The sequence below is a fragment of the Lepidochelys kempii genome, chromosome 4 (genome assembly GCF_965140265.1).
Source record: "Lepidochelys kempii isolate rLepKem1 chromosome 4, rLepKem1.hap2, whole genome shotgun sequence".
In the NCBI taxonomy this organism is placed as follows: domain Eukaryota; kingdom Metazoa; phylum Chordata; order Testudines; family Cheloniidae; genus Lepidochelys; species Lepidochelys kempii.
The window spans coordinates 30,021,785-30,047,156 of NC_133259.1; the positions used below are offsets into that span (position 1 = coordinate 30,021,785).

General features: G+C 39.8%; 1 protein-coding gene across 6 annotated transcripts in view; it reads left to right on the top strand.

The window, feature by feature from the left end:
• The first annotated feature begins 7,173 nt into the window (after positions 1-7,173).
• The window catches only part of NPNT (nephronectin), a 103,854-nt gene continuing 85,655 nt past the window's right edge, over positions 7,174-25,372 (top strand). The window contains exons 1-3 of one of the 6 annotated variants that reach the window (XM_073340843.1): positions 19,733-19,798; positions 21,379-21,466; positions 22,618-22,718. In XM_073340843.1, the coding sequence (XP_073196944.1) occupies positions 22,643-22,718 (76 nt within the window). In that variant the 5' untranslated portion in view covers positions 19,733-19,798; positions 21,379-21,466; positions 22,618-22,642. Of the gene's footprint in view, positions 7,346-19,454; positions 19,799-21,378; positions 21,467-22,617; positions 22,719-25,372 lie in introns of those variants that run through there. The other 5 variants (XM_073340844.1, XM_073340840.1, XM_073340841.1 and 2 more) reach the window with 5 other exon arrangements.

The window sequence follows — 25,372 nt, forward strand, 5'->3', positions numbered from 1 at the left end:
AGCAGTAACTTGTTCCAAGTCTGAATACCATCTCAGTTAAATTCACTTCAGCTGAATCCAGGAATAAAGTGTGGAGAGAGGAAATTTGTTATTTACTGCATGTTGCACAGAAGGAAGGACTCACCAGGGTAAGTCACACGGTGCAAGCTCCATTTTGTCTACTTTAGAGGCTTGCATCAGAGAGAGACATCTATCTAGGCAAGCCCTATGCTGTTGGTTTTAAGCCTGGTGATTGCTAAGAGGTGGATTTAAGGAGTAGACTTTGCTGGTCACATTTGTCTAGTATCCTACTGTAACAGATGGTTTTCTATGAACCTACATTTATAATTTGATATCATACTTATAAAATCTCTGGAGTTTCTATTTGAATAACCTGTCATTTTGTCTTGGATCCATCAATAAGCAAGAAGGGGCTGGGGCTGGGAGCTAACATTGAGTTAACATCTGCAGACATCTGCCTAGGAGATGGCCATTGAATAAAAGGAAAAAAGAACAGTAATCCTAGGAAGCAGGGGAGATAATTCTGGGCAAACATCAAGGTAGTCATCTGTGTGCGGGTGTCTTTATTTCTGCCCCTTTTCTTTCTGTGTTTCTGTTATGTGAGTTAGCTGCTTTCTAAATCTCTCAATACATTTTAGCATTGCTGTATTTATGTGGAACTAATGCACAAATGCATACATCCTGGGTGCGGGCAATATGCCTCCTTACTATCTTCTTAATTTAATCTTAATGAAATGCATGATGATGACATTGATATTGTTCCATTAAACTGATCTAGTAGTTAATTATGAAAGACACATATGTTGTCAAATTATTTATTAGCTATTTCTACAGTGATGCATGTAAAACATTTTGTTCGTGGGGCTGCAAAAATTCTTGATTGGGATTTTTTCCAGGCACGTGAATGCTTGACTTTGAGTTAGTTGTCTGATGGACCTCTGGAACATGTTTTCAAAAGTAGTCTTATGGAATCAATAGCAGAAATGGCACTTTGGATACCAGACTTCAAAGGATTAATATGATATTGTAATATAATGATATAACTGTGACAAACAGCAGGTCCTGCCAAGAGGCGCAGTTATTCTCATTGTAAAAAAAATGAATCTTGTTTCTTATACAAACTATCTACTATAACTGTTTTTCAGTTAAGATTTTTGTTTGGGATTAGTGAATATGCTCTGCCCATGATTTCCGTTCTTCATTTATTAGAACCATATTGAACTAGAAATGTGTTGTTCCTTGAAAGGTTATTGGATACCTAAGGTGACAGTCCATCACTTTTGCAAATGTTCCTAAATCTTTTCTGTAAGCACAGATAATAGTAAAGTTGAAAATTCCATATGTGATTTTTACAGCAACCATGTTTTTGCCCATGAACCTGTGATCATTGTGTATGATTCCATGTTTGCTGGTGTGTGACTCAATCTGAGTTCTTCTAGATCAGTGGTTCTCAACCTATTTATCATTGTGGGCCCCAGATTGAGAACCACAGCGCCCCCCCCGCCCCTCCCCACATAGCCCCTGACAGATCCCTATGCCTAGCGCCTCCCGCCCAGAGACCCCTCCACAGGGTGGGGCCAGGAGCAGACTCCGACCCCGTGGGGCCAGCTGGCAGCCCTGGACACCTGCCATGTCGGGCCGGACAGCAGCCCAGACCTGGGCGGCGGGAACCTGGATCCTGTTGCGCGGCCCAGCAGTCTTTAGCACACAGCTGGGCCACAGCTATGTGCTAATTGGGCTGCATGTGGCCTGCGGACCACAAGTTGAGAACCGCTGCTCTAGATTATCCCCAGATTATTACTTTGAAAAGAATGAAGGCCATTAATAACATTTTACCTATTTACAAGGCTAGCTTTTCAACAAAAAGGAGGCACACAAAAACACATTCCACATACAGAAACTTTCACTGAAACGATCAGTGGCTTTCATGGGTTAAATTCAGTAGTCTCTAGCAAGTTCCAAAATTATACCAAAACATTAAATGAAGCTTTAGGTCTCCTAAATGAATAACTGATTAAAGTTATATGCAAAAAGTGAAGCTGAAAACTTTTTTCATTTGACTTTTAATTATCTCTCTTATTGACTCCATAGTTAAGGGTGTAAAAAGCTGCCCCTTCCCCCAATCCCTTGTTCCACTCAAAATGTTTGAAAATTCTCCCGGTTAATCTCAGGCTTGAGGAAACATATTTTGGGTAAATTAAAATAAATCACTCAAACCATTTTTGAGTGGAAAAGTGACAGGCTTCTGACTTTATAATGTGTGTCAAATTGTTTATTTGCTAACTGGGAATTGAAAACAAGCATGGGCTCAAGAGTTTAAATTTGTACATACTTTCTTATTTCCTTAGAACTAGTGGTTGAGATGAGATCATTTGGAGCAAAATTGAACAGTTTGAGGTTTTTCTGTTAACTGATTAAACAGTCAGTGATTCCAGAGATTAAATTCTTCATTGACTCTTTGGCCCTCACCCATTGGTCTGTTTTGTCTACTTGTTGCATATTGTTATAAGCCTTGATTGTGAACCTCTCTAGGTCAAGGGCTGTCTTTTTTACTAGTTTGTACAGCACCTACTTCAGTGTGGCCTGATGCTTGCTATGGGGTCCCTACGTGATACTAATACAAATAATGAATACCAATAATATTAATTAGTGGTCATTCTAGTACTAACCTATTAAGTAACTAACTTAATAAAAATAAGTTTCTAGGCGTTGTCCAATATCCTTCAGAAATGTAAGCCAGGCACCAGAGTTGAAAGTTTGCCAAAACTCTGTCTTGTTTATCAATCACAGGCCCTGAGCCATTAACCTCCAATACTCCTCATGCATTCCTGCTTCAAATAGATATCATCTTCTATCCTTCCCCTGTCCAGTGCACTCCCCATATGGCTTTGGTAGCTTCCCTGCTAAAGTCACAGGGATAAACTGTCAGTGTCGCTGTAGCTCACGAAAGCTTATGCTCAAATAAATTGGTTAGTCTCTAAGGTGCTACAAGTACTCCTTTTCTTATTCCTCCCTCTGGTTTTAAGAGTTAGAACAGTACTATTCAGTATATACGATGGGTGAAATCCTGGCTGCATTGAAGTCAATGGCAAAACTCCCATTGGCTTTAATGGGACCATAATATCACCCTTTGACTTTAAACAAACGAGATGTTAAATTAACAAAGGATTACAAAGAACACAGAATTTCCAATAAGGAGCTAAAAGCATGTGTGAATTGTTGCAAAGTGTCTTGACTAAACGGCATCACCCAGAAACCCTCTCCCCTTAAACAAACAGGTTGCCAAGACTAATAGTGAAAGAGGAGAGGAAAATGGCCCTGGAATGCAGCGGAACTGGAAAAAATGGTATGAACCCAGAACAAGCTCTCAGCACGGTCACAGATGGCTGAATCTGGTAAAAAGTATGAGATACCAGAATGGAGCAGACACCCAAGCAACATGGGCCATTGCTCACACAAGCACCAAGGCTAATGTGTAACACAGTGACAACCTGGAGAACACAGCCAGCAACTGTGTACAGAGTGTGGCCAAAGCAAATAAGACACAAGCACACAGTGGAAAGTCAATAATGTATTAACAATTCCTAGCTATTTCACAGATCGATCATAAAATAATCTAGGGGCATACATATATTACATTGTATTGCAACTCTGTTTAACCAGATCTTCCATAGAAATCTCATAAAATGACCATCATATCTACCAATTCAAGGACACAGATGCACATTGCACAGAGCCCAACTTCAGCTCACTTTTTCTGTGGTGATGTCTGGGATTGTAAGATACTACAAGACAGGACAGTGTCATTGTTGATCCACTATGTATGCACACTTCCTCTGCCAGCTCTAGTTCATCATGATTATCTGGCAACAACATCATCATTATCTGATCTGACAGCACAGAAATAATTTAATGCTGTCCCTGTTATGTTATGTTGTTATGCCTACTGTTGTGTTTATCACACCCTCTTTTCAGTGCATTTGCCCTCTCAGAGCATGGTTAGCTCCTCATTATCACCTTGGTTGATGTGCCAAGGTTACCAGTTTTGGTGCTAATTATCCTCTTCTGGTACTAAAAATGCCTTCTTTGTCCAACTTGAGTTACACAGTGTAATTGGACAATCGAGCCCTATCAGGTTTTTTGTTTGCGCACTAAAACAATTTAGATTTTCAGGCAGCGATACATGTAGCTATGAAACTGAGATTAAATTGATGAAAAACTAAAGTCTCATAGACATAAAAGCCTTAGGATACAGTGCATAGAAAAGAAAAGGCATTTCCGCTTCCTAGCTATGTATATCACACTTGCTGTAATTTAAGTCTAATTTCAGAAAAGCTCTTTGACAGTCTGTCTGTCTGTTTACTGTAATGCATCAACATATTTAGTTCATGTTAAAATTCCCACCAAACTACATAGGTTGTAATTTCATCTGCAAAGTGGTGGTGTGCTTTTTGAATAGTGGTTGTGGGGGGCGGTTTCTTCTCACAGTACATGTTTTCTAAGCCAAATTTCATGCCATGAATATTTTTTTAATTGTTAACAGTTTTTCTAAGTATTAAAAGCCTGATTTAGTTTAGGATAACACATCCATGTACTTGTAGGGCACTGTATTTTATTTTAGCAAGTCATTTTGTTACTTAGCAATCATAATTTGTAACACTTTTAAAAGTATTTGGTTGTTGCTATTTGTGTATATTATTTTCAGACTGGTTTCAGAGTAACAGCCGTGTTAGTCTGTATTCGCAAAAAGAAAAGGAGTACTTGTGGCACCTTAGAGACTAACCAATTTATTTGAGCATGAGCTTTCGTGAGCTACAGCTCACTTCATCGGATGCATACCGTGGAAACTGCAGCAGACTTTATATATACACAGAGAATATGAAACAATACCTCCTCCCACCCCACTGTCCTGCTGGTAATAGCTTATCTAAAGTGATCATAAGCTATTACCAGCAGGACAGTGGGGTGGGAGGAGGTATTGTTTCATATTCTCTGTGTATATATAAAGTCTGCTGCAGTTTCCACGGTATGCATCCGATGAAGTGAGCTGTAGCTCACGAAAGCTCATGCTCAAATAAATTGGTTAGTCTCTAAGGTGCCACAAGTACTCCTTTTCTATTTTCAGACTGTAATTCGGATTTGACCAGGAGGCTTGTAGAAGACACATTTTAAAAAGAGAAGAGAAAGTTATTCTCATGAGTGTCTCTTAGCCTACCATGAACTGATACCAACCTTACACTGGAAGTCACAATCCATAATGATTATATACTCCAAATTCCAAGTTATATCAGTAAAGCTGTTATACTTATAAGTATACTTATACATGTTATACTTATAAGAAGCACACGGGATCTTTGTAGGGAAGAAGGCAGCACGCTGCATTTATGCTTTTCAATCTCTCTCTCACACGCACACAGTCCTGCCCAGTTGATGTTTATAGTTACCAGTCCAGAGTCTGGATCAATCTAGTGGCCTGCCAGATTGGTCGCAGAGGGGAGCAGGGTTTTGTCGGTCGCAATCCGATGCTCCTGGAGTGTGGCAAGACAAACCCAAAGTCCCATGGCAAAGCACCCTGTTCTTATAGTCCTTTTTCTCTGTTGAAGTCTATACATTTTGCTGTGTCAGTGTCTGACCGGTTACTCCTTGTTTGGTGTTAACATTCCAAAACACCTCTGAGAGGGTCATCCTGTCCTGGTTTCGCTTTAATCAATTGTCTTAGGGGTGCCAGCCTTCACCTCAGGGTTCTCAGTTTGCCCTTCATCAATCATGGATACGCGTTGATGGTTCTTTGGGGTCAACAAATCTTGATAAGTGTCTTCGCTCCTCCTTTCTTGATCATCTGGTTAACAATGGCCTTCGCACCTTATCTTTTCCTGATCCATGCATTCCTTATTCACACAAGCAGTCTCTTACAGAGACCAAACAGTTTTTTACAGAGACTTTGAGAATACAAACAGTAGTATTTTATATCGAGCAAAAAGGCATTGCAAATTAAACCTTGCTAAGTTTTACAATCAATAACCAAGACAATTTACATTGAGACCCAGGCCTTCAATGTTCCTCTAACCTACTTAACATAGACACAATACAGAATCCTGTCTCTTACTAACTAAACCTTAAAACAACGAAAGAGGGCCCAATTTGTAATGGATATGGGAAAACAGAATCTCATAGTCCCAGAGGGTCATTCCTTTCTGCTATTCACATGGGGTGGCTAGCAGGATGAAATCAAATTATACATTAATTCTTATAGTGCAATTCTAAAATCATGCCCCTACAAAGCTGAAATGGAAACATCTCATATATACATCCTTAGGCTAATAAAAATTAACACAGAAACAGTACATTACAGTATGTGAAAGACTTAAGAAACAACTAAGACAAAACATGCAAAAGAAACATGTAAAATATATGTTGCAGAAAATTGCAAAAGCATTACATGTCACCCTTGGAGAGTTCTTGAGAGAAGTGATGGGACAGTAAATCCATCCCCAATGGCAGTACTGTGACCCACTGTGTGGAAAACCCAATCCAGGCTTACGTTCCCCTCAAGGAGCATACTCAGTCCCTTGGAGGAAGGAATTAAAGAATGTGTCACACAATAGCGACTCTTCTGTACTCTGAAAGAGAGGCATTGATGGACTCTAAAGGTTCCCCAGGCTTTGGGTGAACATGTTATGGCTAAGATATGAGGTCTTAATGTGAAATGTGTTTAAGCAAGGAGGAAATGGATGGATTTTCATGGTTAAGTTATAAATGTGGAAGAGTCTGGTATTAAAATGTCATATCTATGGATAATGAAGAAAGCCAGAAAGCAACTGCTTTTCCATTGAAGAGAATCTTTCAAATGTACTGCATGACCTTTATGCTGCCAGACAGCTGAGATCACATGAGGTGAGGTGCTTCTTGTATATGGATTGGAGGTGGGAGGGAGGGAAGTTGTTTGAGAGGAACGCTCTCTAGCAAAGCTCAGCTTTACTGATTTTCATTGTGCATTTAAAAACATAGCTTTCTGCTATTTGCTGGACTATGGTCAGTAGTGGGTTATTTATGTCTGTTGGAGTTGGAACAGTGAGAAGGGCTGCTTATGCAGTTTTATAACTAGATTTATTTAAGATCTGGTTGTATTCAGTCTGTCATGCATGCAGATGCAATGGCACATTAAAGATTATTAAATAAAATAATGTATATGCATTTTAACAGCTTACATCCAATGGATCTTCTTACAGTTTTACAAAGAAAATATCCCAAAAAGATGATCTGTGGTAACATCGCCAACATAGTGGATACCGTGGCATCATATGGAGTGAAGTCATGAGCCTGAGGTCCTAAAAAGAAGAAAAAGGTAAAGAATAAAAGAATTGTATATAGTAAACATATGTTTTTTTAATAAAATGCAGACTTAGTCTGTGGAACTCACTGCCACAAGATATCATTGCGGCTGAATTCTTGGCAGGATTTTTAATAAGGAATAGTCTTTAAGGATATAGAACATCCACTGTTACAATAGATAGGCGAACAGAATTATGAGGGATATAAGTCTTCATGCTCATACTGGAAGTGGTTGGCTATTTCACAACTGTCTATTACAAAGATTAAGGGACATGTCTTTGAAGCAGGGCACTAGTGCTGGCTGCTGTTGGAGATAAACTACTGGACTAGATGGACCATGGTCTGATCCATTGCGGCAATTCCGGTGTTCTGTTCTTTGTAATGCCCCTCTAATTGGAGCCTACAGTAACGGATCCTTTTTTTTTTTTTAAACTGTGCTGCTCCCTGTTAATGTACTGTAATTTTTGAACGGCTAACATTCTCTTCATGTACCTCAGCATAGATCGTAGATTCTATTTATGGATGGATATTAGCTTTCATGCTCCAATTGTTAGAGTTCGTGAACTATAATATATGTTATTACGGTAGGATGGAAGCTATGAGAGTGTAGCAGACTGGCAATAATTCTGGAATTTTTAATTTTTTTAATAAAGGTTCATTCAACAAGAACTACTCAAAAAGAACATTATGTGTCTTCAGCTAGCGGCCAGTAGTTACAATAGCTGCATGCAACTGTGCACATTATTTTTGCATGCTCCTAGCGAATATGTACGAATGCCTATAATATGTGTACACGTTATGATGTCCAACTGCCTGTGTATATGTGCAAATACCCATTTTAGGTCTGTGCATGTTGTGTTGTAAATTTTTCTACTCTGCTGCAAAAGAGCATCCCTCCAATGGGGCACGTTTGGCAATTTTTTAAAAGTACATGTATAAATAAAGAGAGTTGTCAATTACACCAATATCAAATAAAATAACCCAGCAAATAATAATTAACCTCTCTACAAAATCCCAACCAGACTCTCATCCCTGCATTGGCCAGTCTTATTCAATACCCATGTCCTTATGGGCAAGGCAAAAAAGATGTTCCTTGCCGCAGGCTAACGAATTCAAGTTGTTGTGGACTAAGGGTAGAAACAAGTTCTGTAGGCTCAGCAACCTAATGGATAATTGCTTCTCTGTTTTACCACTAGATTTCAAATTTAGACTCCTCTACTGACCTCCATACTGCAACTGTATGTCAGAGAGAGAGGCAGCCTGTTAGATAAGTGGGTCTCAGGCCAAACAGGACTTTGTACATCAAATCCAACATCTTAAAATCAACCCAGAAACCAATAGACTGATTGTGGAGCACAGATTTAATATATTCACAAAAAGAAATGGCTTCAAATTCTGAATTGTGTTCACGCAGCCACAGGGGACTGCACGGAATTCTGTATCTTGTGTAAGCACTGAACAAATAATAGTTCAGAGGCTGGATACGGTCACACACATGCCATAATTGCCTGAACATATTACACATTCTTCTGTGATCTTATGTATAATCTTATGAGGAATTATGGGTTGGCCGTTAAAGCAAGAGACTAAGTGTTGACGAGAGCTGGGCATGAAACAGTTTTCCCATCCAATGAATATTTTTGAGTATTTGATTTTTTTCCTCCCATTTTTGCTTCTGGATGAAACTGAGACTTTCTGAAGTTTTTTGATAAACTTAAGTGTTTGCAATATGCTTGTGATCCTCTACTAAAAGCGCTATGTAAATGCTGCTGTAAGTATTGTTGTTGTTATTATTATTCACAGTTAACCTATAGTGATCTCACTGAAAATAGTAGATATTGATTCTGATCTCCGTGAAGTCATTGGTAGACTTCATTGAGTGTTGGGTTAGGCTCTAAAACCACAAGATTATGCCCTGCTCATGTAACAGTGTCCCAAGATCTCAATCATATCCCTAAACATTGACCATGGCTTATAGAATAGCCATATTTTAGTGTCTTTTCCAATGGTCTGTATCTCTTGACAGTGTAGCACTCTTGCCTTTGGGGTCTGCAGTGCAAACAGTGGTCTGAGTCCCAACATAACTCTTGAATATACAGTCATTTTGGTGCAGTGGAGTCTACAGGCTACCATTAGAGCAACATTGACATCAGATGAGCAGACTTTATAATAGAATAGTCTACAGCAGTGGTTCTCAAAGCCGGTCCACCACTTGTGCAGGGAAAGCCCCTGGCGGGCTGGGCCAGTTTGTTTACCTGCTGCATCCACAGGTTTGGCCAATCGTGGCTCCCACTGGCCACGGTTCGCTGCTCCAGGCCAATGGGGCTGCGGGAAGCAGCGCAGGCCAAGGGATGCGCTGGCTGCCCTTCCCGCAGCCCCCATTCGCCTGGAGCAGCAAACCGCGGCCAGGGGGAGCCACAATCGGCTGAACCTGTGGATGCGGCAGGTAAACAAACCGGCCCAGCCCGCCAGGGGCTTTCCCTGCACAAGTGGTGGACCGGCTTTGAGAACCACCGGTCTACAGCTCTGTTATTGCCCAGTAAGGGACTACAGAGTATTCAGTATCTATATCTGAATATAAAGAGTTAAACAACATGTTTTTAAAAAGGCACATTTTCCCTGAATATGGCCCTCTGGTTGCATTCATGACATTGAATTTTGTCATTAAGTAATCTGAACAGAAGCTTCTCTTTATATTGGAGGGTAGCTTTAGCCAAATACTCACGTTGCAAGTAGATTTACAGCCCTTACATATAGGGATAATAGGATTTCAGGATAAATTACCTGGGCTATTGAATGCAAATCAAGACTTCCTATTTTTGCATGTGGGTATTCAGCTAATTCTTTGACTGTTACATGCAGAGGTTGGTTTAAATGTTCAGGCACAGAACACCACCACTATGATTTTCATGAAATATGGACCTACTTATCTGTTATATTAAAAAAAAAAAGGGGGCAAAGGAAGAGCCAGTGCAATGCAGAAAAGACCAGTACCAAAGCTAAGAATATAAGAACGGCCATACTAGGTCAGACCAATGGTCCATCTAGCCCAGTATGCAGTCTTCCGACAGTGGCCAATGTCAGGTGCTTCAGAGAGAATGAACAGAACAGGGCAATTATTGAGTGATCCATTCCTTGTCATCCAGTCCTAGTTTCTGGCAGTCAGAGGTTTAGAGATACCCATAAAATGAGGTTGCGTCCCTGACCGTCTTGGCTTATAGCCATTGATGAACCTCTCCTCCATGAACTTATCTAATTCTTTTTTTTAACCCATTTATACTTTTGTCCTTCACAACATCCCCTGGCAAAGAGTTGACTGTGTTTTGTGTGAAGTACTTTCTTAGTTTTAAACCTGCTGCCTATTAATTTCATTGGGTGACCCAGAGGAAATAATACTTCCCTATTCATGTTCCTCACCCCATTCATGATTTTATAGACTTCTATCATATCCTGCCCTTAGTTGTTTCCTTTCTAAGCTGAACAGTCCCAGTCTTTCTTTCTCTCTCACCCCCCCTCCCCCCATATGGAAGCTGTTCCCTACCCCTAATCATTTTTTGCTCTTCTCTGTACTTTTTCCAATTTTAATACATCTTCTTTGAGATAAGGTGACCAGAACTGCCCACAGTGTGGATGTACCATGGATATATATAGTGGCATTAGATATTTTCTGTCTTTCCATCTATCCCTTTCTACTGATTCCCAACATTCTGTTAGTTTTTTTTGCCTGGTGCTGCCCATTGAGTGGATGTTTTCAGAGAACTATCCAAGATCTCTCTCTTGAGTGGTAACAGCTAATTTTAGACTCCATCATTTTATATGTATAATTGGGATTATGTTTTCCAATGTGCATTACTTTGCATTTATCTATATTGAATTTCATCTGCCATTTTGTTGCCCAGTCACCCAATTTTGTGACCAATGACCAGTTTTTGTGAGTTATTTAATCACTTCATTTAAAGCTATTTTAAAATCTATTTAGTTGTCCTCATTAACACCTAATTTTTGAGTGGCCAACCCCTCCAAAATTCATAGCTTTTGTTAAGTAATGTAACTTTTCTGTAAACATTGTCTACTTTTCATGTGAGTGCAGGTAATTCCTTTCATTGTAGAAAAGTGGAAAATGCTCCTTTGTTTTAGTGATCTTCCAGATTGTAAAATTTATTCTCTGTGCCCTCAGGCTCGACCCATCCAGAAAAGGAGGCCTTTACTCTCCCTAAGGATGACTGACAAGCAAGATTAGGTAGCTGTTGTAACAAATGGATAAAACCAATAAAATCAAAGCTGAACTTGACCCCGTGATGCTGAATGAAAGTAAATAGCAATAAGAGGCAAATAGGATAAATTAGTGGCCTGAACCCTGAGGCCCCTTCCCGCCCACCTCCCCTGCCCCTGCTTTGTGCTGCTGTTATAGTGCAAAAGGGAGTGGAAAGCAGCTGGATCCCCTAAGTGGGTGCTGCAAAATGTCTGAAAACCCACCTGCTTCCTGAAGCTTTTCAGCAATTCAATAGAACACTGTCCATATGTCTGCTGTGCAGTTAGACACCTGTGGCTGACCCATACCAGTGAACTCAGGCTTGCAGGGCTCAGGCTAAGGGGCTGTTTAATTGTGATGTAGAGGTTCAGGCTTGGGCTAGCCAAGGGATTGCTCATGTGCATAAAGTTAGGTACATGCTAAATGTTTGTAGTATTGGGACCCAAGATCATTAAAAAAAACATTGGGGAGCGGGGAAAAAAATCCAATTATTAGCATGGTTTCCCTCTTTTACAATACAAGGTGCACCTCTGACGCTATATAAATAGGTTTTCGCTGATCTTTGGCTTTATTCCTAATTTTCTTATTTAAAAATCTATTTGTGTTCTCCCTATAATTTCACTACCATTAGCCTTTTTAGAAGCAGAAACTGGGAATTTCACAAGTCTGTCATTCTAGCCTCCTGAGGAGCAGACAACATTCTCTAGCTAAACTCTAAGAGAACATAAGAATGGCCATACTGGGTCAGACCAAAGATCCACCTACCCCAGTATCCTGTCTTCCAACAGTGGCCAATGCCAGGTGCCCCAGAGGAAATGAACAGAACAGGTAATCATCAGGTGATCCATCCCCTGTTGTTCATTCCCAGCTTCTGGCAAACAGAAGCTAGGGACACTATCCCTGCCCATCCTTGCTAATAGCCATTGATGGACCTATCCTCCATAAATTTATCTAGTTCTTTTTTGAACCCTGTTATAGTCTTGGCCTTCACAACATCCTGTGGTAAAGAGTTCCACAGATTAATTGTGCATTGTGTGAAGAAATACTGCCTTTTGTTTGTTTTAAATCTGATGCCAATTAATTTCATTTGGTGCCCTCAAGTTCTTGTGTTATGAGAAGGAGTAAATAACACTTCCTTCTTTACTTTCTCCAGAACAAAATGACACCTCATTGTTTGGACTGTTTCCCAGTGTCTTCAGGAACTGACATCTTTGTAAAGTTAAAGGTCCTTTTTACCAATTTGCTGATTCTTCCTTATTCAGATTTCTGCAATATATTTTGAGAGTTGTCTGGACAGTGGTTCTCAAACTCTTTCATATTGCAGAACACTTTCTAAGGTTGAGGGAGATCTTTTCATGGGCACTTTTCCCTTTCCATCTTCCAATCCTAATACCTTGCTATAGCTAACCTGCATGGTTACATTCAAAAGTATTAGTATTAAGGAGAAAATAAACTCAATTAAATATGACAAGTGGCAGCGGCATGGCTATTTCTCCCTATTATGTGTCAGTGCTCTCTAGCTCCTCTCCCTTTCTGTAGTATTTTATATATTAGTTTATATTAGTTAATTCCAAACCTCCTCATGCTAGCTGATATCCCTACTGCTCTATCCATGACACTTTACAATCTGAACTTTTCTTTTATTTGCACCTCTCCAATTTTGGTGCCATCCGCAAACTACCTTTTTTGGTTTTTTAATTATTCCATGGACTTGTTCCATCTTTTCTCACAGCCCTTCCCTTTCTGCTCTTCTCACTCCCCACCTTACCACCAGCATCAACACCTTGTTGTCTACTCCCAGATATCTCCTTATCCCTCCCCAGAATTCCACATTCTTGGTGAAAGACATCCTCTGTTGCTCTACCTCAAAGCCCCAATTCAGCCAAGGCACTTAATACGTGCCTAACTTTAGGCATGTTACTACTGAATCAGTCCCCAACTTTTCCATCTCCTCTCAAATCTCATCTTAAAGCATATCTTTCACCCTAGCCTATGCCTCTTACTTTTCTCTCTTTCTGTTATCTAATTATCTGTGATATTTACAATAATTCTATAAATTTTTTTGAAGGCACAGTTTTAATAAAAAAACAGAATATAAAACAAAATTGTATCAAACTATATTGTTTTAATAGAATAAGAGAGAATTGGCAGCGAGTGGTAGCTTCATATGCAAAGCTGCAGATAACCCTACAGCTGCATCATTTCCATTTGTGCTGAGCACTTAAACCCACCTTAAATCTATGCCAGCCTACTGTCTCTCTCAATATATTCTAGAGACATGAATTTTATGAACATTTTAAAGTTCCTTAAATCGTTGCTAATGAAAACAGCAAACAAAATCTTGAGGTGCACAGTAATTTATGTAAGACTCTAAAAAAGGTTGTGGAATTACTGACATGCTTTTCGACTTTAATCCAAAAGCAAACTGATCAAATAGCTTTATATGAAATAGATTGGAATATACTTGTCTAAAATATGCTTGCTTTACACCCTAAAATCATACATTCAGCTCCTCGATTGGTCTAAATTTGACTTCAACTGAGCTATTCTAATTTATAACATCTGGCCCATTACGTTTACCCCAGGATCCTGCCAGACTGTCACAATTAAAGGAATTAGAATCAAAGTACTATCAGACAACTCAGCTAAAATACCTACTGGGTTGCCTATCTCAAACATCTTTTTTTTCCCCTGGTTAGGCATTTTATTGCACCCATCATGGTCATATATAGGTGCCATACATACTTTTTTAAAAAAAAAACACGATAAATTCTAGCTGAAAGAACTCTATGGCATGAATGCAAATGGAACTTATCAAAACTATATACAGGTAATTGAAATCATTGTCCTTTAAAGAACTTCCAGAAATTAAAACAGATCTAAACAAAGGAATGGGTCATTAATCCCATAAATATCTCGAAACTCACAAATAGGAAAATGAACACCAACATTGCTCTTTCTTGCCTGCTAAGCGTCTTTGACATCCCAGAGTTTAACCTGGGTTTTCCACACAATACCAAAGCTGTATAGAAACAGGCAATTTAATATAATAAGACCAACTTTTTTGGAATGCTAGCCTAAACTCACTTGACTCGGTAGCTCTATCGGTAGATAGAGGAAACTATCAAGAACAGGGGCCTGATTTTTTACTTTTGTGGCACTGACTTTACACTCGTGTATCTCCACTGGGGCCAATGGAGTTACATCACTTTAAAGTGAATGAAACAGAGTAGAAAATAGGGCTCCAAAGTTTTACAAATATCTTCAGGTGCAGCATTATCTCTTTGCCAGAACTCATAGCAGCCCATGAAATACACCAAAAGAACCAGACTAAAGACTGGAACTAAGTCCTAGGTCACACAAAAATATGACATTCTGTAGATGTCTCTCTAGGTGTTTTAACCAAGTTTGTTGCTAGAAAGATACTAATGCCATTTCCATGACCAATTTAAACAAGGCATAAACATATTAGAAAATAATTTTAAAAGACCATACTATAGCTAATGCTATCATATAGCATGATTCTGTAAATCATTTTACATTTGTCTATGCCTGCAATTAGCCAAGTATTTCTTGCTGCAAGGAATTTATATCTATTTAACGGATGATAAGGTTGGATTCATTGGGTGCTTTTGTCCAGGAATAAATATAATGTCTGTCTGGCTGTTTTGGTCAGTTTTGCTTTCTTGAGAAGCTCAAGGAGTTCTGACTTGTGAGCTGGACTCATGCCCCAATGGCTTATTAAATTCAAACAGTGCGGGAGGGCTGGTGTTAGGTCCATTGCTGGCTAAGATAACATTTGGGCAGCCTGCCAGCTCCCTTCAAATGAGTTGCCATTAGAACCATGCTCAAGAACATGTCTTCATGTTGGAGATCTCACCAGTTATTATCCCCTTATTGTTTTAGTTAAGGTTACTGAGAAGGGGTTGTGGTGCTGCAAGTTTGGCTTCATCTGAGGTTTCTTGATCCCTAACAGTCTGCCAGGTAGCTTGGGTATGACAGAGACCTGCTATTGCTGTTGGGCTTCTTATAAAAAAAAAATCTACTAGTTATGGGTAGTCGATAGTGATCGGGAATCCAGGATGGTTTTTTGTCTTTTTTTTAAGGCTCTGTAAGTAGCTTTTCATATAGTTGAACATAAAGTTTTGGGGGTTTTCTTTACTCACCTATGGACCCTTACTGGATTATGAATTACCAGGCAAGAGAGTGCAGTGTTGATGTTCAGGGATTTGGTATGTATGTATGGTATGTTCTCACTTTACTGATAAATCACTGCAGGAGGGGGGGCAGTGTTGGATAATTGCTCATGAGCCTTGATGGCTCCCTTGTACCAGGGTTCCAGTCTGTCAGCTCTTCTGTACAACACGTATATGAGACTACCGGGGGGTGATAGTGAGATGATTTGGGCTACAGTGCCATCATTCCATAGATGATGCATAACTTGGCATTTTTTAATTTAATTTTTTTAAAATTAAAATTAAAAAAAGATCTCGTATAGATGCACTGTGTAAAATGAGGCATTGAGATCCGTATGAGGAATTTCAATATCCGATAGCCTGAAGGCTTATAAGAGCCATACAAGACTCATTACATTATGGCAACAACAGGACTCCACGATTATGTAGAAAGCCCTGTTACAGAAGCATGACTAAACCCTGCTCCTTAAGATACTTTGCTCTACACTGATTTCATTGAACCCAGATGTTGTGGTGTCTCTGCTTTCCCAATGCTTGGCTGAACTAGGGACTTGGATGAGAGCAAGCTGGCTGAAACTCAGTCTGGAGAACACAGAGATGTTGGTGATGGGTTGTGGGAAGCACGGTGTTCAATGGTGTCTATCCTCATTATTCAGAGGGCTTGCCTGTCCTTTGTTAAAAAGGTTCACAATGCAGAGGGTTCTTTGGATCCCTTTTTCTCAAATAGCATCAATGGATAATCATGTTTTTCTAGACTTCAGTGATTGGAACCAGGAAGAGCTCAGATAGATCTAATGGATCCTGATGTAAAGGACTTGCAAATCCCTTTTTGGGATTATCATTTTGGTCGCACATACAAAATACCTTTGGGACAAAGTTAATAAGAAGCCAGTTAGAAATATTTGTAAGAGACACACACAATAAGGTAGCTGTGGAATGACACAGTGTGTCTTTCTGTAGGCCCCATTTCTTAATTGAAAGCTATGATTTTTTTAAATAGGGAGAGAAAACTCTCAGTATTGTAATGGAATCCAGGAGACTGCTGCAGAATTACCTCTAATGACAGAGTAGTCTTTAAAGAAACTTTAATTAAATATAAAAGTTAATCTATTGCAAGTAGTTTTGGATGAAATAATTGTGGCGCTGTCAACTTTTTGTACGTTTATTTCTTATACCTGAGAAAATATATAAGGAGAGATGGTAACTTTTAATTTGGTGCTATCATGTCTGATAGTCGTGTGTGGGGTAATAGTTATATATATTAATTTTATATATAGTAACTATTAGTTTAGTTCTGAAGCAAAATTGTAGAACTGAAACTAAAAGGCACATGGAAATAGCAGGACAGTTATACAGACAACTTGTACTTTGATTGTTTGCCTCTGCTCAACTTCACAGGGATTCATGTATGTCACAAGTATTATAATAGGAACAATTCAGAAAATATTCACATCATTGCCTAGAAATGAAAATGAAATACATTTTACATATATGTCTGAGTGTGATTCAGTGTTTGGGGTACTCTGGCATCTGTGGTCATTTCGTGTCAACTGGATAGGGTTCAAGTGCATATGGGGAGGAAGGATGGAGTTGGAAGGCATGAGATGTAGGTTGTGTTCCCAGCTCTGTGGCAAACTTCTTATGTGATCTTGGTAGCAAGGCACTTAATCTCACTGTGCCTCAGTTTCTCTTTATATAAACTAGGGGGAGAATAAGGGTAGTACCTTAATTACTTGGGTATTAGGCTTAATTCATTAATGTTTGTAAAGCACTTTAAGGAAGCTGGATAGAAGTTACTGGAAGCGGCTGATTCAGCACATCCCACCACCAGGATTTCTCTGGATCCCAAGGGTAAATTCCTCCCGGAGCAGTGTCTATGGCTGGTGCTGTGTGCTGTAATTTGCAGCTCCCAATACCAGTGGAGGTAAATTTGACCCCCATTTTCTTCTGTCACAGATAATTAATATAATTATGTATCTGTCCAACCATTTGAATTTTTACAGCTTTTCCTTGTTAATACTACAATAAACACACCCAGCCTATTTACAGGAAATCTTCCATAAATTACTTCTCCCCTGTGAATGGCTAGGTCCATACAGGGATCTCTTAGAAAACAATATTTGTGACCTCATATTAACTTGTATTTAAGAAATAATTTTATCCATGTACTTTTACTGCACCCATCATAGTAATATCTAGGTAAATGAGAGTTTTGCCATTAACTTCAATGGGAACAAGTCCCATATGCACAAATGAAAAATGGTACAAATTCCATCTGAGAAGACCCATGTTCTCCATTGTTTACATAGGTCTCTTAATTGACCCAACTTCTAATAACTACATGCATTACTCATGACATCAGTTGTTTAACACTGCATTATATTATTAGTGTCAACTACTGTACTTAACTGTATACAGAATACATACTTATGTAATCTGTATAACTATACTGTGCCAAACGTCAGTCTGTGTACTTACAAGTTTGTGCTTTCTATCAACATAAATAAACAGGTGTCTGAGTCATTAAAAAGAAATTGTTCATTAATATATTTTTGCTCAGTATTCGGAAAGACTGAAATGTACCATAACCAGTGCTTGGCACTGTGGAATGTGTTTGATAATTAATATTTTTAAATTACAGTTTGCACTTTTTAAACTATTACTAGTGACCTCAGTTGTACACACCTTTGCCATCTCTCTGGCCTGGATAAAAGCAATGCATTATCCTGGGATGCAAAGCCCTTAGAAAATTCCAGCTGGTACAGCAATTCTGGCTACTGGGAGCACATAAAACCTGTCCTCTGCTCTCTGCACTGGCTTCCCTTAGACTATTGAGTTAAAATTCAAGATCATTCCTTATCTTCAAGGCTCTCAGTGTCTTGAGCCCAGGATAGCGACAGTGTCAACTAAAATTCTGGGCTGAGGCTTGTCGTTGAAAACTGTGCCCCTCTGGCACAATGGAACTTCCCACCACCAGGGCAGAAACCTGAGCAACCCTCTGGAACTCAGTGTAACTTCTCCCACTAGTAAAATAAACAAGGCTTGGGCTGTGGTGCAATGTATTGATCCTGCAAGGTGCTGAGGGCTCAGTACCTGCTTCGCACCTTGCAACATCAAGCCCCCTTACAATTTTTAAAATACTTTCATCCTGCCTAAATTGCACGGACTGAGATTCTGCGAGGCGCTTCCAGGAGGTGAAGCACAGACGGGCAAAGCCCATGGAAAGTGGGGGGAGGGGCGGCAGTGGCTTTAAGCCCATCCGGTTCTGGGCTGGCCCGGGGGCCCAGTGCAGCTCCTGGCGGGAAGTTAAACGGAAACCTCCAGCCGCAGGGGTCTGGGTAGCGCGGTTTGGTAGGAAGGTATTTGTACAAAGCCTCTACTTCGTGGCAGCGTCGCTTTATTCGCTGCCAGGTGCACCGAAGATGCGGAGTGCGAGGCAGGGGCGGCGGCGGCGTGTTGTGAAACCGGCCCCTTTGGCCAGGGGCTGGTCCTGACGGAGCCCCGAGAGCCGTGCCGTGCTATCCCCCCGGCGGGGAGCGCGCCGCTTTCTGGTTGCCCGAGCGCAGGGGCTCGCTGGAGCTCGGGGAGTTTGCTCGACGCCGCTCCGCTCCCTTCGCTTCCCCGGCGCCCCTGCTGGCGGCGGGCGGCGGCGCCTCGCCCCCGCTGCACCCCCCGCGCGCTGGGAGGGAGCGCGAGGGGCTCGCGGCTGCCGCGGCCGGGCGGCTCCCACAGCAGCCAGGATTAGCAGCCGCCGGAGGCCCCCGCAGTTCAGCTTTCGGCGCGGGGCGGCGCGGCGCGGCGAGGCGGGGGGCGGCGCTGCGAGTGCCTGGGAGCGGAGCGGCGAGCAGCTGCGGTGCCCTGCATCCCTCCTCACGCCGCCGCCGCCGCCGGGGCCCCTAGACTTTTTATTTAATTTTTTTATTTTTTTTTTGCTCCCTCCAAACATGGATTTGTTCTTCCTGAGGTTACTCGCGGTGGCCTGGCTTCACCTGGAGGCTGCGGCGGAGTTTGACGGAAGGTAAGGCGGGGGGAGAGAGCCCCTCGCCAGCACTGCCCTGGCCAGTGGCTCCCGGGGGAGGCAGGTCTGTGGGGAGAGGCAGCAGAACATAGAAGTGTAGTCGCTTTCCCTGGGGGTTTTGCTTAGAGCAAAATGTAACGAAAAGCACCTGCAACCCCCCCCCCCCCTCGCACCCCCCGAGCTCTCAGGCGCGGAAGGGGCTCGTGGGGGAGAGAGCAAGGTCCAGGGCTGACAGCGTGCAGGCGCTTGAAGCGAGGGGATTTGAGTTGTGCCGTGGAGTTGATAGAGGCACCTGTGAAGCTCAAGAGACACCAGCCATTCGGCTCTCTCCGACCCTTTCTGGCAGAGCCAGTCCTGAAGACTTGGCATCTAAATATAGTCCGAAGTTTTCAGTGTAGCGATCTAAACCTATTTTTTCCCCTCGTGGTGGGAAGCTAAGAAAAGGAACTAAGGAAAACTCAACGCTGATTGTCAGGTCATAAACAAGTTGGTCTCATTGTTTGTATCTTCAGTTTAGGGAATGACTGAGCAGCCGCAATTGATTGTCCTCTTTTGAAACTTCGACTTACCTAATGGCAGGATTTTACTTTTTCTAAAGAGACATCTATGATGGACAAAAGTGAAGAACTGAATAAACTGTGTTTACATGTGCGGTGGAGGGATGAGACTTAGCATCTTATTTGTTTTTTTTCCACCACTAAAAAAAATTTGTGGCCACCCCAGATTTAACCTTCATGAGTCTCCCTCCCCCTGTGTATATCTCCCTTTCACACTCATATATATTAGTGTGTTAAAATAATTCTGAAAAGCTACACATAATATAGTGTCTTACATGAACATATCTCAGCTGTAAAGAGATGTGAGATATGCATGCTATGACAGGTTTGAACAACTCCAGAGTTCTTTTAACTTTATTATGCAGCTGATACTCCTACGGGCTACATCAGTACAGCTGAAAATTCCAACCTGTGTATTATCTATGTATAATTCATCACAACAAGTCCTGGATGATTTGATCCTTTAAAGCAGGGAACCTATGGCATGCGAGCTGATTTTCAGTGGCACCTCACACTGCCCAGGTCCTGGCCACCGCTCTGGGGGGCTCTGCATTTTAATTTAATTTTAAATGAAGCTTCTTAAGCGTTTTAAAAACCTTATTTACTTTACATACAACAATAGTTTAGTTATATAGTATAGACTTATAGAAAGAGACCTTCTAAAAACATTAAAATGTATTACTGGCACACGAAATCTTAAATTAAAGTGAATAAATGAAGACTCGGCACACCACTTCTGAAAGGTTGCCGACCCCTGCTTTAGAGGATCATTAAAAATGTATGTAGAAAGTCTGACTGATGCAAAGCATTCTCACTTCTGGAGATTGGAGTTCAAGCTAGGGTCAAAAACAAGTGAAGCCTTGAGGTTTTAGCCTCCAGTGGAATCCTCTCTACATTCTCTCTTCTCCACTCTTCTTCCCCACTCCCCAAGCCAAAAAAAAAAGCACACCTGGCTGTTGTAAAGCTTACTGTGGTCTTGAAATGAATGAACTGGGAAGACTGAATTGGTTTCTTGCTTCTCAGGACTTTGTTGACAGAGGTGAACTAGCTGAGGCTAGTGAGAAGTAATGCACCCTCTTGCGTATCACCTGGCATAAAGCAATTTGAAGAGGTATGGGGCTTGGTAGGCAGTCTTTCATGGCATCTAAAGTATACAAATTTTATTTATACAAAGTGTGTGTATACACACACACACACATTTTGTATATATATGTGCCTATAAATTAAGTATTGTTCCTGATGATTATTATTAAATCATCAAATAAATTATTATGATTATTATTAAAAATTATACACAAGTGCTTATGGACATATACCGCAAGATTTTTAAAAATGCTTCATATAACATACAAACCTAAGTAGTGCCAAGAGCCATTTAAATAATATACTGAAAAAAAATAGCAACTCAAGTTTAAACATGAATCTAGATAAATGAAATGTGAAAATAAGTGTTGAGGTACAGGAATGTGTGTAATCAATATTGTTAAACTGTGTCAAATTTGGTGAAATATTTAAACACAAATATGGGAGTGGTTCATGTATAATGAAAGACTGAATAGGTTTTCAAATGAAAACATTAACTTTGCTTTACTGTACATGGAAATCAATTAACATGCACATACCAAATATTTATTTTTATTATTTGTTCAAATAGTTTTTTCTTGCTTTGTTTTACATTGTTGTTAAAATGTAATAATTTTATGACATTGCTTTCTGAATATTTAAGACTCCAAATGTAACCTATTTCATTTCACAGGGATGAGACCAAAAAAAAAAAAAAAATTAAACTCCCCTTTTCCCATTATTGCCTGTTTGCAAGACAGAAACTTGTCTTAATGTTTGATTTCTAGGACAGGTTTTAAACTTAGCCATGAGTTCAGATTTGTGAAATCAAGTTGAAACACTGTTGATGACAGTTTATTACTTATAAATGTTGTAAAATTCAGATATCTAATATTGCTTATGACCATCCTGTGAGTGGCAGCAGTGAGCATGCTACAAAGTATATTAGGTGCTGCTATTTCTGGTTTTAAAATGTCTCTTTGGTTAACACCTCCCCCCCCCCGCCCACACACACACACTGTCAGAGTTCTACACTAGGACAGAAATACTACAGACTAATATTAAAGCAGATATTATAAATATTTATGTTAACCAGAAAGATACTTATTTTAAAAAGTAGCATGGACGTTCTTTAAAAAAGATTTATGAATTGTAGATAAGGGTGTTTTTGTTTTTGTTTTTTTTAACTATCTTGTGTAGGTGGCCCAGACAAATAGTCTCCTCTATGGGATTGTGTCGGTTTGGAAGTAGAATTGATTGCTGCTGGGGCTGGGCCCGTCAGTCATGGGGGCAATGCCAACGTGAGTATTATCACTGCTGGGGCTTTTAGCCACTTAGAAGGGGCTTGTACACACCTATGACTAGATTTCACATATTCACATACACACATAATTGCAGGGTTTATGACATAAATGGAGCATATTTAAGGGACACGGTCAGGTTAAAAAAACATACATTTTAAGAAGCAATTTGTGTTATTAACAGCACCATAGATAATTAAAGCTGAAAGAAATATTGAACCTAATTTACTCTTTTGCTATTAATACTGTTGGTTGGTATATTTTTTCATTAAATTTTGTTTAGGCAATGAAAATAGACAAGTCAGTTTCTCTTTTGTTTCTCATCAATTTCACTCCCTAGCTCTCATGGCCTAGGAGAAGGCTGCAGTGTTTTGGATTGCAAAAACTGCAGGGAGGAAATATTTACATCCTAGGGAAAACAAACAACCTATTGCTAGAATTTGAACAAAAACATCTTGGAAATGTTCCTTATTGGTGTTAGGTTAAAGCCTTCTTTCATAACCCAAACTACGGGTTTAAATCAACCTGACAGTGTCCTTTTAATATTAATAGAGACATATCTGATTTTTTTTCCATTGTTATAATCCTTGTTATAACTATTGATAATCATATAAATAAGACTTCATTAAATCAATTTTAAAAAATAGCATTACACTGGTAAGCAGAGCAATGCAAAAGTGCAGATTTTTTTCCAGGGTGGGAGAAAGAGATCTCAGTTACATTTATAGGTTTTCGCCCTGAAAACACTTAACTCGTGGGTAGTTTCCCATAGGTGTTTGCAGGATCAGATCTTTGGAAACTTTTGCATTTTAATCCAGAGGCAAAAGCTTGCAAAATTAGATGAATTTCTGCCAAACAATATACAAACAGAGCTAAGAGGTGAACATTGATTACTGCTCATTTTGCAGTGCTGTGAAAGTAAAGCAGCAGGTGAAAATGACAGCAGAGATCCCAGTCTAGTCTCTAAGCAAAGGTTTTGGTCAAATCTGTAAATAAAAATAATAGTTACCACTTATAAAGGGAGAAGGTTAATACAGTACAGCATTGAAAGGATAATAAGATGACTAATTAAAAATAGATGTAAAGTGCTATTGGAATATAACAAGCATGAAATTCTATTTAGCACCCATGAGCCCACATCATCAGTCCTTTGGATTTTAGAACTGCAGTTTGTAAGAGAAGTAGTCATTTCCCTGATATAAACATTTGTAAAGGGAAGGATTGCGCCCAAGGGTAATAGAATCTATGGCCATCTTTTATAACACAAATATACAAATGAAAATCAAACCGAGAGCATGTGTATCATACTACAAATACTCTAAGCAGCAAGGCATAAGTGAGTTTTACTAAATAGTTCTCCTGGTTTCCCTTTCCCCAGCTAAGTTCTCACTTTTGTTGTGACAATGAGCTGAGCTCACCAGGGTGGTAACATTCAGATGGAAACCAATCTGTATTTCATATTTGACCTTCAATTCCCCACCACTGCCAATTCTGCTTTGATGTACGTCCTGTATTATAGTTTCAGGAAGTGAATGGCTCATGGTGATAATGGCACAAAATACGTAATTAAAGTGGAAAGTGAATTTTTATTGCCCTATAGCAAAAATAGTGATGAGCTTAATTTTTTCAGTTTTGTGTACAGTTGGCATGAAAATGTCCCTACAGTTCTAGGAGTAAAATTTGATACTGTCTTTAAAGTTACAGTGTTGCTGTCCTAAAGCAATTACCAGCTATGAAATGGGAGGGTAACAGAGTCCTTCATTCTGTCTCTTGGCAGCATGGAAGACATCACACAAACTTTAAAGATTTCTCCCCCTTTTCCCTGTGGTCTGTATTCTCTTTAAGTGTGTATGTTCCATGTTTCAGAATTATGGTAGTGTTCTGAATATGTCTCAAAGACACAATTAACCATTTTCTAGCAGAAAATAGAGGAGTATTCCATCTCTTTAAAAATCATACTTTCATAATATTTCTTATTTAGTCACAGGAGCTGTTTTTAGTTGACCCATAAATTGTCCTTGAAAATCTGACGCACAGATTTCAAAATCATACTGCTTAGATTTGATTCAGGCACAGAGTCAAGTCCAAAATTATCCTAAAAAGGAAGTTAATTATGGATGGGCCTCCCTCTACTTATTTCTTAACTGACATGTCTAAGTGACTTTGTGGGCATGCTTTCAAGTCTACTTATGTGAAAAACGGGCATTTGTTTGCTATTCTGAAAATTTCATATCTTCTGTTTCAAACTCGGTGGAATATTTGGTAATTTATTCCTGATATCACTGCTTCCAACAGGGATAATTGGAAAGTATGTCAAGGCTACAAAATTATTATTATTACTTATTTAACTGCAAAGAGGCATCTGATCCTAATGCCTTTAGAATTCAGTCATAGAAACAAAAGGAGTCAGATGCTTCCTACATGTGTATTTCATGAACTATGGGGAAAATGGTTCTATTGTTACTGTGAGGTTTTTTCATAAACACGGGTAACCATATTATTGCAGTCTAAATTTTGTATTAGAATTTTATTTTAGATTAAGGGAAATAACAAAACAAGGAAGAACAAAAGCTAAGTGTTCATGAGATAATACATAGTTAGTATTGTCTCTGTCACATGCTGCATCAACTATGCCTGACAAAATGGCAGCAGCT